Raw genomic sequence first — 14320 nt, forward strand, 5'->3', positions numbered from 1 at the left:
GCGTGTAAAATAGTGTATTAAATAAATTTACATAATTCTATTTGTATAATAAATGTCGAATTTAAAGGATCTTCACAATTGAAATAAGATTATTTTTTTAAAGTTCTATGATTTCACTGACAGTATCTAGACTGGCAAACGATTCATCAAAAACATCGTCCAGTGTCTCTGCTTCGTTAAAATGAGTTGAAATATTTTGGTCTTGGGTTTCTTCAGTACCACCAGAAGACGACAGAGATGTTTCTACCAGCATATCACACATTTCAGTACATTGTTTTTCACTTTCGAAATCCTCGTGAATCGCGTCAACAAACGAATCCAATCGTGACAAACTTTTTTCAAATGTCATCAAAATTTCTTCAATTTCAATCAACTTTTGTGAGTCTGCTTTTTCATTAACATCATCACCATCGATGCGTATTTCATCATCGATATTACGACCTAACAATAATTTCAACTTATTAGTAAAATATTCAGCCACTTGTATATCACCAGCCTGTTTTTCAAACTCTTCGTCAAAATCGTCATCAATCGCTTCACAGATGATTGCCATGAACATATTAAAAGCTACAAATAACATGAATCCACTGTAGGCTAAGAAATATAAAGAACCAACTACAGGGCGAGCGTCTGTGATACTTTCAAAGTCCGTTGCACCTAACAGATGCAAGAACTGAGTCGTAATAGTCCGAGGTATAGTTTGGAATTCTTCGAGTTGGTTGCCAAAAGCCAGATGTGCGCTCCAACAGAAAAGTAAGAAATACATTGTAAAAGGCACCATGAAATATAAGAGAGGTACTGTAAAACTTTTGATAACTTGTCCAATAACAAAAAATAGTTTTGCGAACTGAAGTAGTCTTAAAAATTTGAGGTTTAGCAGGAAGCACACTATTCCGATGACAGACATTAAAGCTTCGTCTGCTGCGGCCGCATACTGGAAACTGACAAAGTCTTTTGGATTCTGCTTGAATGTTTTGATGTTTGCTGAGGTAGTTAACCAACGTATCAGAATCAACGCGAACATTACCAAATACAATGGCATCAACGTTGCTTCGATCAGATTGAAAAAACTTTTGAAGTAATTGAATTTCAGTTTCAACATTTTACGTATTTCAATGACACCGAAATAGATGATGAAACAAATGAAAATCATTTCAGCCCACATTGATTGTAGCCCGTCTTTAGCTGAATATCGATATCCGTTGAATACTTTGAAGTCTGACCAAGGAAAAGCACCACCAGTTGGTAAAGTTTCTAGATATAGGAAAGCAGTCATAAACAAGTTGACATTTCCGTTATAAACAGTAAATTCTGCGAAAATGGCTCTCGTCTGTTTATCCAACCAATTATGAATATGCAAATCAGCTAAAACCGTCCAACTCGTTTCCTCATTGTAGCCTAGATTTGCAACATATCCACTCCCTGGGTAGGTATTTGTTCGGCCAACAACCGGAAAACCACGTAGCTCTGAAGCCGAGAAATGTTCCCAACGGTCAAAACAAGATACGACACTTCCATCCGGGAGTAGCGCTTCTGGTGATACGTAATAAATAGGAGCGCCGTTTTGTTGATTTTTCAGTTTCTTTCGTCGCCGTAAAGAACCAGATTTTCCAGTATCCATTTTTTGGTATTGCATTCCACCAGTTTCCTCAGTTGTCGTTTGACGTCGTTTTCGTTTACGAATATTCTCTGTCGTCGTTATTTGTTTGATATTTCGAACGATCCATGGGGACCGTCTACGTCTTGAGGCCGATGGAGCCGTTATGGTCATGTTTAGGTCCACCCAAGCAATACCATAATCTACTTGATCTTCTAGAGAACCTTTGTAAGTGGCTTCACAATGATTGATAACACCGTCGAAGATAGAAGGTAATGGACACGAGTCTGAAAAAACAACAACAAAAAAAAACAATTAAGTTATGGAAGAAAGAATCTAAAAAAAACTAACAAAGAGATATAAAGGACACTCAGCTAATCCTGTAATTTCTTTTTTACATTAAAATTCTCTATGTTCATAAAAAGGGATACTAGGTGTTGATTTTTTTTAGCCTGAATCGCAGACCTCTATAGATATACTCCATATATATATAAGAAACTTTTTTCGCTAGAGGATGAGCAGAAGCCTAGATTTGTTTATGATATTGAGAAATCTAATTCTTTTTAGTGAGGAAAGGTTGAGTTGTGAGTTATAGCCCGGGGGAGGGCACTTAAGGTAAAGGAGCTACCGTACGTGCCGCCCTTAAGGGTCCTTTTCCCAGCTTCCCAAAGTGCACTGTTAAGGTCCGATTTCAAATGCCTAATTTAACTTAATTATAACCCCCTGGGGTTATAACAAAATGTTCGACATTATAAAATTAATAAAAAAGGTTCCATAAAATCCAAACTCACTTTCTTGAACGCGAACTTGTCGTATTCGCGGTATACTGACAAGAAAACTTTCATGGTTATCAATAAAGCCTTGATGTTTGACCAGATCATCGTTGTACCAAGGACCTGCAAAAACTCCTGGGATTAACGTGTCTCTCATCCAGGAATAAAAATATCCATGGTTTGATATCTGGAAAGAAAAAGAAAGCCAGTAAGAAAACACTACTAACATTCTAATGTGTTTTTATGGTATTCATGACGTAATTTTCTATACGGGAACGCCAAAAAATACCCCTGATATTTTCAATTTCAAAATGATTAGCAAACATCCGGTGTATTCTACAGGTGGATCCGTATAAAATATGAATAGTCTATCCACCATTCAGTTATCGAAACCCCTCCCCAAAAATTTCAATTATCGAAAGTGGCAGCTCTGAACCCTTTACACTGTAGGTACGCTAGAAATCCTCTCAGTTATTCGATTTTTTTTTTGATTTTTTCTAGTTTCGAAGTCTCCTTTGTATCAAAAGAATAAATGGGTAAAAAATGCCTCTAGTTAATCAACATTCATTCATGCGTTTTAAAGCGAAGTCTTACAGATTCAAATTTCGGTCCGAAGGTGTATGTAGCTTCTTTCAACATGTTGACCATGTCCTGTCGATAGATGTAGGTGTGAAAGTCCTTCTCCATGTAAGCAAGCTTTGCCACAATCAACAGAAAAATAAGATAAGTTGCAATGTCTTTGATGACAATCCCTGTCATCTTTTCCCTGATCTTTTGTTTTCGCGATTTTTCAAGTTCACTGTCACTTGGCCTGTTATTGGAAAAAATACACGTGAAAATATACGTTTTTTATAAGAATAAACTATACAAGAACACGAGGTTAAGATAGCAAAAATGTTGAGAACAAGTTAAGAACATTTTAAGGCTCCGGAGACCCTAAAACACCCGATTTCTTTAGTAAATTGAGAAAAATATTCACAAAATGGGGAAAATAAGAACATGTTAAGAACATTTTTAGGTTTTAAGCTCAAAAAGTTAAGAACATCCGTAGGCTTTCAAAAAATTTGGATATTCTTATAAAATAACAACATATAATTACAGATTGATCTTTTTACTGATGTAAGAATCTGATAAGTAATATTATGATCATCAGGTTAGTAATTTCTTTTTTCGGGTCAACGCAACAACCTCGCAAGCTCGGTCGTTACTTGACCTCGGGCAATATTTCTCAGTACAGCCCTCACTAACCGGTCATTATTGTATTAGTGACGACTTATAATTCCACCTTAGATGGATTGAAGGTAGACATCTTATGATAGTAAAATCATTGATCTGAAAAGTTGGATCCGTCTTTAAAAAAAGGGTCCAAACTAGAGTCCTTCTAACATTCAGCCGTCCCCCGTCACCAAATGGAAGATGTAATTGCTCGTTCAGTAAAAAAGCAAAAGAAATTACTAACCTGATGATTGGTACTTCGTCAGCTGTAATAATTCCATCATCACCAGACAAACACTCATCTTCCTCTTCATCATTTGATTCTTCACCTGAAATTTCAAAGTGAAAGATGATTTTCAGAAAGTTTTCCACATACGTATATTGGCTGTCTCTGACGTATTCTTTAATTTGAAATTTGTGAGCAGTATCTCAAATATTTAACGACTAGTATTGGGGTGTTCTATTAAAAAACCAGGGGGCAAACAGACAAACCTTTTCTTTGAAATATGTGGATACCCTCTGGAAAAACCATTGGAAAAATTCTTTTCATATACTTTAAAGTGACAGTGGACAAACTAAAACTAGTCTTCTACCCCCTGGTAATTTTAGAATAGATTTTTTCCCCCTAGACACATGAAAAAAACATTCCTTTAGAGCCCCTGGAAATTCCTCTCGGGTTACCCCCTGGAAATCTTCGTCCACCCCATGTATGAATAAAAATGGAGTGGCCCATTATGAAGACCTTATCAATAGAACGAGTCTTACATTTTTCGACTGGTTTTTCATCGTTATCTCCCTGCCATTTCAAGCTCCATGACACTGTAATTATCTTTTCATATTATGAATAACTTATTGGTATTAAATTTCGCGGGTTAAAAAATTTCGCGATTTGCGAAATGTTTTTGAGGAAACGTGTTTCACGTGTATGAAATTTCGCGATTCACTAAATTGGGCATTTTCAAAAAGTGGGAATGAATGATTGATTTCGCTTGAAACACAGCGTCCCAATACGTTGTATGTAAACATACTAAAAATAGTAACAAAACTAGTGACAAAAATAGTAACTAAGTCTAACAAATAAGTATTTTCGGCCTATCTTGAATTTTTTTTCGCGATTTTGTATTTTTGAAAAATTTAAACGGTATTAAATTTCGCAAAATTTAACCTAAAAAATCGCGAAATTAATTACCCGCGAAATTTTATACCACAGTGTCATAAAAATGTGCTCTCCTACACAAGTTTTGCGCGCCCTTGTAAGCTACAGTATGAGATCTAAGTTTTGTGAACAGTAATATAGATTCTTTACAAATAGACATTCATCTGAAATCACCAAGAAAAAATACCATAAAACTATGGTAAAGTGAAAAGTAAATTTTCTCCAGGAAGAAGGAATATATCAAACCTTCTTCATACTCTTTCTTCTTCTTTGTTTTCATGTTTGTTTTGATATCTAAATTCTTTTCATTTGTGACATCCTGTTTGACAGGTTTCTTTAGGATGGCAGCCATTAAGACAGCAAGAACGACTGCTTTGATTGGTTGAATGACGAGCACCGATTGAAAGAATCCAGTGAACATTGATGCCAGCCTTCGAGAAGGATAGATTAAAGGTTTTGTTTTTACATAAGTGTTTCCGTTTCATATCAGACACATATTTCATATCAGGACAGTGTCTTGCTATTGTTATATTATGCTGAAATAAGCAAAAAATATTTTTCTTTTTCTCTTTCAGACCAATCTGCTCCATATTCGTGTCAATCCAATGTGAAAAAGCTTGTGAATTAAAATTGATGAGTAAGCAAACGATATCACTCTTATTTAAAAACTAAACCTTTAATAGAATATTATAATTTGCTACTACGGAGTTCCTCAAATTGTTTCAATCTAACATTGTTTTGAGGAGACCTAGAGATTCTGTTTCTTGACATAATGCAATTTTAAAAGCAGAAGAAAGTTTTTAAACGCAAGTTTTATGTTGGCCTTAAGATCCAATTTAGGAAAGTCAGTGACATTATAAAAACTTTTAGTAATAGACACTGATTAAAGGAGGGGTGTATCAATGACAGAAAACCCATTATTGGATAATCAACACAGATTCAAAGTCAAGTAAAACACCAACAAAGAATTTTTAAACCAATGGAATACCCCAAGCATATATTTACGTCATTTTCAACCAATAAGAGCTTACCATTCATTCGATTTTCGTGGACCCCACATCATTGAATAGAAGAAACAAACCAAAGAGGAACTACCCACACATGCAAACACTAAGAAATATGCAATATATTGACATTGGTTTGGTAACATGAACGGTTTCTTTTTAATCGGTTCTGTAGACTTTGGATCGGGATTGGGTTGGGTCAAATTCTGATCCTTTTGTACTAAAGATTTAGTGTCGGTGTGGTCATTATCTGTTTTAGTTTTATCGTGGTTCTTATCTTTCAAATTCACTTTGTTTTGATTTTTCTCTTTCTTTGGACCCAGTCTTCTGAAGATCTCAACGATAATGATACTTGGCGGAACAATAATGAACGCTGATTGGATACCAACGATTATACCAGTGAAATTGATCTTGAAATTACCAAGCCATACTACTTTCCTTGAACCTGGAATAAGTAGGAAAATGAAAAATTAAGAGCAAGCTCGTATAGATTCAATAGGTTTGAGATTTTTGGATTAGTCCATGAAAATTTCTCTTGCCTAGTGATATGCAAGCTGGCAAAAAAAGTCAGAAAAGCGTCCATGTAGTAACATTTATCTAACGTTCTTAAGGTCAACGTGAGATGCCATGAACATAATGGCCATAATGTGCCAACTTGAATCACATACAAGTAAAAAGCTTTTCAAAAGATTTTCAACCAAAGTAACTTCAATAAAGTGAATGGGAACCTATTTTGTTTTTGTTGCTTTTCTATTGTGCCATTTTAAAAGTGTAAGAATAGCTCAACATTTATGTTTGAATATGATTGTTCATTATAGCTAATACCCTCCTAGAGGCGTTTATTTGAAGGAAGCTATTATTTCAGGGGACGTTTATTGAAAAATACTCCTCAAAGGGGCGTACGCTCGTGGTGGGGGGAGGGGCGGTTAAAAGAAAGGGTGCATTTATTCGAAGTAATACGGTAAGTGAGAAACCTACCTGGATTATCACCAGCACCAAAGAACATTGCATTGGTCAACATCACCAAGAATATCAAAGCAAGACAAGCTGACAATCTTCTCACTCTGGTGAACGGGCTATGTTTCGGTCGCATGAACACTGAAAACCAGATATGCCCGTCTACCAAACTTTTAGAGACAGTCGATGCGAAGACTAGATGAAATTGTTTTAAATCTTTCTCATCAGCTAATGTAAGATTACGTTCAATTTGCCCATCTTTAGATTCAACTGCTAACCATTTATCACAAACGAAATTATAGTTCTGGTGATTCTGCAGATCTATCGCTAAGATGCTTCGTAAAAACCACGAAGGACTTGTTCCTGAAAAATTAAAATTTAAAGGTTTATCAGTTTATAACTAAGAAGTGAAAAGCTTTCAATTTATGAATCTTTCCGCCTGAGGAGCTGGAGATGACTATAGGGATGACTTTACGTAGAAGGACAGTGCAGAATAAACACGTCTTTTTTTATAAGGAACACGTTTATAAGGAACTTGAGGTTGGAAATGGTCCAAAAGGCTGAGAATGAAAAAAAAACAAGTTAAGGAACACTAAGAGTTAAAATTGAACTTGCACACATTTACTCAAACCTAAGCAAAAATGATAAATATTGATAAAATAATTGTTCGTTCGTTCAATTGTTCGTCTTTTTCTGTATCATCAAATCAGTCCAAGCTTACCAGCTAAGTAAATAAGGAGCTCGATAAGGAACTTTAAGGCTGAAATTATCTGTAAAAATAAGGGACTCCAGGCTCGGAGCCAAGTTAAGGTTCCTTATAAAAAAAACGTATATTCCAATAAAATACCTGAGTTATCATGAAAGACGCGTATTGAAGTCAAGTTTCCAATATTTGTTGGTAGGTGAACTTTGATGGCGACAGTTGAGCGTGATTGGAACATCTTACGGCCTTCGTAACGTAATGGAATTATCTGCGTTTTTCCTTTTTCTCCTGTAGAGTAAATAGAAAATAATTATTGACATGTATGTTTTCAGTTGTTGCTAAAAAAACAAGGCAAAGGACACATAAATTCACTGAGTAATATAAAAGCAAGTATATCAAATAAAAAAAAGTTTCTTTGTCAACAGTTATTAATTGCCATCTGAAGTAAAATCGGTATAGCTATTAGTCGGCTGCAGCGAACGAGTTAGAAACGTTGGTAAAGTTAGGCTTCTGCTCATCCTCTAGCGAAAAAAGTTTCTTATAAGGAAGTATAGGTCTGCGAATCAGACTAGGATAAAGTGAACCTCATCCCTGTGTATCCCAGACTTTTTACCGTTACCAATGGACGCCAGAGAATATTACCTGGTGGTGCTATCAGTAAGCATAAAAAACGCAGACAATAATACGCAGGGAACGAGATTGCGGTAAAGTAACTTCTTAGTGGAATAACTCGTCCCACTTCTTGAACGTTCAAATTACAGTAGACTCCCTCTTATTCGAACTTCTATTATTCCAATCTTTCTATAATTCGAATCTCTCTGTAATCCGAACAAATAATATTCCCCGTTCGAGTTCGAATTAGAGAGAATCGACTGTATGTAAAAAAAAGAGACAAAACTTTCTAAGACTTACCACTTAAGATACAAAAGACGTTAGCAGTAGTACCACAACCAAACCCTGCTCCTGTCACGATGTTCAGCAGCACTGTTTGTTCGATCGGTTCGCTTTTAGTGCAATCGACCACTATCATTTGCTCCTAAAGTAAACGAGAGATCAATATAATAGGCCTTCTCATAAATTATTTTTAGTGCAACGACTGCCTCGTTTTGAAACTATTACCATCTTCAAGTGTTACTTCTGCTTACTTTTCTAAATTAATTAAATTATTTTTGAACTCTTCTGGGAATCAATTACCATAGCAATATTTTGTAAACGAGGTAAGCATTGCTCGTGACGTAATTTATGAAAATAACAAGCCAAGTTCAGTCATTTAGTAGATAACAATTTGAAGACTCATTGAGATCAATTTATATATTTTATTAATTTTACTCCAGAAACTACCAGTGTTGCACACGGCTTTCATGAGCCTGAACGAAATATCTAAATTCTGACTCATTTCTGCTATCAAGGGTTTGTTTGGGACGTATATCCAAGCTAAGCTACAAAATTCAACTGGATGGATTTCTGTCTACAGATGGAAGCGTTTATACAGTAAAAGTTTCAGTTCTACACTAAACCAATTCGACTTTCACCGGTCAAAGATTTAGCAGAGTACCCTAAATACCGGGTGACCCACGAAAAAGTTCGGACGTTTCTCGGCGTCTTGAGGCCGAACAAATGTCCCAAAGTGCTTGGAGTTTTATTATTTAGAAAGTAGATATCCTAACTTAAAATCCGAGCCATTACTTTTTAAATTTGACGCACAAGTTCCCTAGTTATGAGCTTTTAAACTCAAAATTCACTTTTCGGAAAGTGTAAAAAACAGGTAAAAAAGGGGTATCAAATTAGGTATTTTTAGACGTTTTTGATATACAGTTTTTGAGAAAATTCCTTGAAAGTGCCAATTTTGATAAAAACTAGTCTTGGTTTAAACAAAAACTACTTTAAAAGGTGTTTTTAATAATTATTAATGTCATAAAACTCGTTAAATAAGTCAATTTATAAGAGATTTTCTAATTGATTGCATTAATTTGATACCTCTTTTTTACGTGTTTTTTACACTTTCCGAAAAGTGAATTTTGAGTTTAAAAGGTCATAAGTAGAGAACTAGTTGGTTAAATTTAAAAAGTGATAGCTCAAATTTTAAGTTAGGATATCTACTTTTTAAATACCAAAATTCCGAGCACTTTGGGACATTTGTTCGGCCTCAAGACGCCGAGAAAGGTCCGAACTTTTTCGTGGGTCACCCGGTATATACATTTTTTAACCTTTCAAAGCCGCTAACTTTTTTGAAAAAGGCCAAAAAGTTCATCATTTTTTTCTGGAAATTTTTTCTTTCAAAAGTAATTTCTCGACCAGGACAAACGATTCAGGTATCAACTTTGGTATCGTTGGAAAGCTCAAAAAATAGCAGATTTTTTTTCTCTGAATCTCAAGTGGTCAGGAGTTATGACCAAAAGACTGTGTATCGGTAAAATGACCTTTTCAAAACGTATATATACGTCTTTCGCCTCCTAAGGGTTAATTACCCAACATCAACAAGAAAAACTATGTATACTTACATCGACCATGTCTTTCCTGTCTTTTCGTTTGGCCCACACCAATAAGATGACGTAAAGTAACCATAAAGTTATGATCACCATCAATACACCTAAAGTCAAAAATAAAAATTACCTTCCTTTGAAATCGATGCAGAATGACCTTAGCAAAAAAAGACTAAACTTTCATGTTTGATATCGTTGAATTGTACTAAAAATAAAGTCTGTCCAGATATAATTGGCAGTGGAAACAAGAATGCCTGTAACTTTTGATAGTTAAATATAATTATGGAAATTTTTTTGCTTGTTTTAGTGAATCAAAAGCGCTATATTTGAATGTATTTTTGTTTGAAAAATTCGCGATTTTTAGTGGTTAAATTTGCGATTGTAAAAATTGAGCTTTTTTTCTACTTATGCTAGAACGTTCATTTTTACATCAGTGGTACTTCAACCTTAGGTTAAGAAGTTTGTCAAATTTCAAGGCAAACAGAAAAGTCCTTCGGAAGATATGGGACCCGAAATACCCCTTGGTAGCACTTTTCTGTGAAATATCAAATCTCCAAGTTATTACTAAAAACGGGGGTAGTGATATGATTGATAAAACAGTTTTTCGATCATAACACATTTTACGATATTTTTAATGACCTCATAGCTATGTTTAGTGTTTTGGGAATTAGCAAAGTTCTTTAATGACTTAAAAATAACAAAGGCAATATAAATTCATGCTTATCTTTTCAATAAAAACAATTATACTGTGATTTCACTTCGTTTCGAAATAATCAATGATACCAATAATACCAATGCACCAATCCTTAACATTTTCCAACTTTTAATTGCACTGTTCAAAAAAGATAACATAACCCCCGTTTTTAGTAATAAGTTGGAGATTTGATATTTCACAGAAAAGTGCTACCAAGGGGTATTTCGGGTCCCATATCTTCCGAAGGACTTTTTTGTTTGCCTTGAAATTTTATAAACTTCTTAACCTAAGGTTGAAGTACCACTGATGTAAAAACGAACGTTATAGCATAAGTAGAAAAAAAGCTCAATTTTTACAATCGCAAATTTAACCACTAAAAATCGCGAATTTTTCAAACAAAAATACATTCAAATATAGCGCTTTTGATTCTCTAAAACAAGCAAAAATAATTTCCATAATTATATTTAACTATCAAAAGTTACAGGCATTCTTGTTTCCACTGCCAATTATATCTGGACAGACTTTAGTCCTAAATCAAACTTTTAGGAGATTTAGGAGAAAATATCACTTCTCAAGAGAATGAAGTTTTTCAGTAATTTTAGTCTAAGGGCGCTACTGCCGCACATTCAGAGTCAACTAGTCATTCAGACTAATTCAGACATAGTAGAAATAAAGCAAAAAGTAATGGAGGGAACAATTTTAATACAAACTGAATCCCGTAACAATAATCGAATAATCGTATTATCATATAACCCCTAAACTACTGTATTACACGCATTATAAACGACCCCAGTCTACATTTTGTCTTAAAATGACTACGAAATTCACTGACCTAAATTATCACCAAGATTTTTCAACCCTGCAAACACTTGATCCATATCGATGGGGTTTGGGGCAACCATGACGTCACCACCGAAGTTGGTGAGATGGTTACACAGACACTGCGTCGTTGAAGGTGTTGTTTCTATGCCAACCTTGAGAATATAGAGCATTTTCAAAAATTGAACTTCAGTGCACTTTATAAAGATATTATTTGGCTTTAAAAAAGACCGTTATAAATCTTTGATCTAAAAGGTGGTATTTATGTTTTAAAAATTTAAAGTCAAGCTCTAGTAAAGTCCTCAGTACTCTTACTAATTATAAATGAAGACATTTCAGGAATTTAGGAGAAAATTCCAAATTTTTTTCATTTCTTCTTTGTCCCATATAACAGTTTTAGACTTGATATAAAATGACTGACTCACCACACAACCATTCGACCCCCAAGTCTCATTAACAGGATCCCAAAACAAACACTTTGCTTTTGTTATCTCAATCGAATAGTTTAAGGAAGCATTGGTAATAAGGGGCGGCTGCTCCACCCATTCTCCGGGCGGAAGAGTGGGCGCAGGTGTTGGAGGAGGTGGTTTGATAACAACACAAAATTCTTCATCCACTTTGTCGACATCTATAGGACCAGGTGTATTTTGATTGGTAGAGCTTCGTCTTTTACGAGAATTTAGATTTTCGTGACTCTCTTGAGACGTCTCGTTAGATGGTGTGTAGAAAACTCCTACAGGGAGAAAATTAAATACAATATTTTTGTTTTAACATTCATACAACGTTACATGGACATTAACACGCTCACTGCAGGCCACCTTTCAAAAGTTTTGCTTCAACAAGTGTAATAAAATAAAAAAAGTTTCTGCATTAAAATTTACATCATTTTGAAGGGCCCTCGGAGTATTTTGACCTCTCTACTACCTATAATTTTGTGATTTTTTCCCACCATGAGAAGCCAGTTATTTTTGTATTGAGAGATTCATTTCTTACCTAGGTAAACATCAGAAAGGTTATGTTCATCACTGACAAAAACCGAGTACACATCTCTTGAGCAAGTCACGTCTTCGCTAATGTTGACTTTGAGCAAGTCAATAGCTTCATTCCAGTGTTCCGTATCATTGACCCACCGGCATGAAGAATTATCCGGTAATACCCATGAAAATGAATATTTCTCCGGACTCGGACGTTTAAATTCACGTAAATATACACGTATGATGACGTTTTCGTCTACCGGTTTAATGATGGCACGGAAACTTTCGTTTTGTAGAGTGATGCGATGAAAATTTTGTTGAGTGCCGTCTGGCTGGATACCCATCGTGACCTTGAAATGGATTAATTTTAATGACTTACTCGAGAAAAATCCACTTATTTTGAACAAAGTTTCAGATAATATATTTCTTTATACATTTGCATGATAAAGGCCACTTTTAATTTTGTTGGTTTATCACTGATAATTTATCTCCAAGAACTAAAGCATTTGAATAGAGGCTAATAATAATGGTCAAATGATTCTTTAAGAGGTACGGTAGATCTTCCTAGCTTTTCAAACAATCTGAAAAGCTTAGGAAATATAAGTAGATCCCTTGTTATTGTTAATCAATAACTCAATAGCTTTTAAGCCAAACCTCTTCTGGATGAATTTCTGGTGCTTTGTTTGCGATCGTAATTTCAATAGGGTCTTGTGTACCATTGACTTTCATTAAATCTCCATTGCTTGAAGCAAAATTGATGCCAGTGATTGAGGATTTGACTTTCGATGCTGTCGAGTCATAAGTGAATGGATTTTCTGTTTTCCGCAGCTAGAAAGTAGGAAAAACTCACCATGTTAATCTCACCAACTTCCCAGCTGGCACACAACGTTGTTTCAACGTCCATCTAACGTTTATTTAGATAGTTCTTAAAAAAAATGTATAATTGGAATGAATCATAAGAATTGACATAAATTGTGAGGATTTGTTTGTTTTTCGCTGATTGTGCTCAAATACGATTTTTTTAAAGATCCGTTTTAACATCATTGGTTAAGGCTGGTCTTCACTTGCGCGCGCTGCGATCGCACTTTTTGGCTTCAATCCTTTTTGCTTAGAAAAAAAGATTACGTCATAAAATGTAGCGCGCGCTCGAAAAAAAAGTTGAACACATTTCAACTTTTTTCAACCGTTACGTCAGATTGCGCCAATGGAGTTGCTTCATTTTTCTTTTGGCCAATAGCGTAGAAGCTTTACTCGAAAAAGTGCGATTGAAGCGCGCGCAAGTGGAGACCAGTCTTTACGTACCTGAACTGTCAGTGAGTTTTGGGCTCGTTCGAACTCTGATGAATAAGTATTATTCTTCTCCACAATAGATTGATTGAATTTAGTACCCACACCTCCCACGTGGACAGAGGCGACATCATCAGTTGACTGGGGGAGCTTAGTAGCCGCTAATATAGCGTCTTTGGTTTCTATGACAACCGTCTGTGAACCAGGCACGGCAAAATTGGTAAGAATGTCAAGTACGGATTGGAGTTGCGATTCTACTTGATTGATCAAATGTTTACTCTAAAATTGAGGACAAAGACGAACTTTCATTTAGTTCATTTTTATCATTTTTCATTATTTAAAAAAATTTTTGTTGGTTTTGAAATGAATTTATAATATTTACGGTGGGCCAGCTCCTGTAATATCGGGTCTGACGAAAAGACCATAGATAGAGAAAATGAAAAAATAAGACCATATAGACCGATTCCCTGCGACGTCATTTTCACCCACAATCAGCCATTTTTTCTAAGAACTGGTTAAAGAATATGTACAGGATGATTTAGTAACACTTTGATAGTTCTAAATCTTCAAATTATTCCCGTTTAAACCTGCGCATAGTTTTTTATTTCGTGGGTGAAATGGCTTTGTCAGTTAGGAACAAGCAGCTTGCTTGAGGTTT

At 35.2% G+C, this 14320-nt stretch overlaps 1 protein-coding gene across 1 annotated transcript in view; it reads right to left on the reverse strand.

The window, feature by feature from the left end:
• Window positions 1-14320, reverse strand: part of LOC136811290 (polycystin family receptor for egg jelly-like) — a 79209-nt gene continuing 64889 nt past the window's right edge. The window contains exons 24-38 of the mRNA XM_067067909.1: window positions 13678-13941; window positions 13030-13203; window positions 12395-12725; window positions 11827-12134; window positions 11415-11556; window positions 9907-9995; window positions 8318-8441; window positions 7550-7693; window positions 6724-7065; window positions 5773-6190; window positions 4988-5172; window positions 3830-3914; window positions 2965-3181; window positions 2389-2557; window positions 1-1884 (exon numbers count right to left, since the gene is read on the reverse strand). Of these exons, the coding sequence (XP_066924010.1) occupies window positions 98-1884; window positions 2389-2557; window positions 2965-3181; window positions 3830-3914; window positions 4988-5172; window positions 5773-6190; window positions 6724-7065; window positions 7550-7693; window positions 8318-8441; window positions 9907-9995; window positions 11415-11556; window positions 11827-12134; window positions 12395-12725; window positions 13030-13203; window positions 13678-13941 (4779 nt within the window). The 3' untranslated portion in view covers window positions 1-97. The remainder of the gene's footprint in view (window positions 1885-2388; window positions 2558-2964; window positions 3182-3829; window positions 3915-4987; window positions 5173-5772; window positions 6191-6723; window positions 7066-7549; window positions 7694-8317; window positions 8442-9906; window positions 9996-11414; window positions 11557-11826; window positions 12135-12394; window positions 12726-13029; window positions 13204-13677; window positions 13942-14320) is intronic.

The sequence above is a fragment of the Clytia hemisphaerica genome, unplaced genomic scaffold (assembly GCF_902728285.1).
Source record: "Clytia hemisphaerica strain Z4C2 unplaced genomic scaffold, Clytia hemisphaerica genome assembly, whole genome shotgun sequence".
Classification (NCBI taxonomy): domain Eukaryota; kingdom Metazoa; phylum Cnidaria; class Hydrozoa; order Leptothecata; family Clytiidae; genus Clytia; species Clytia hemisphaerica.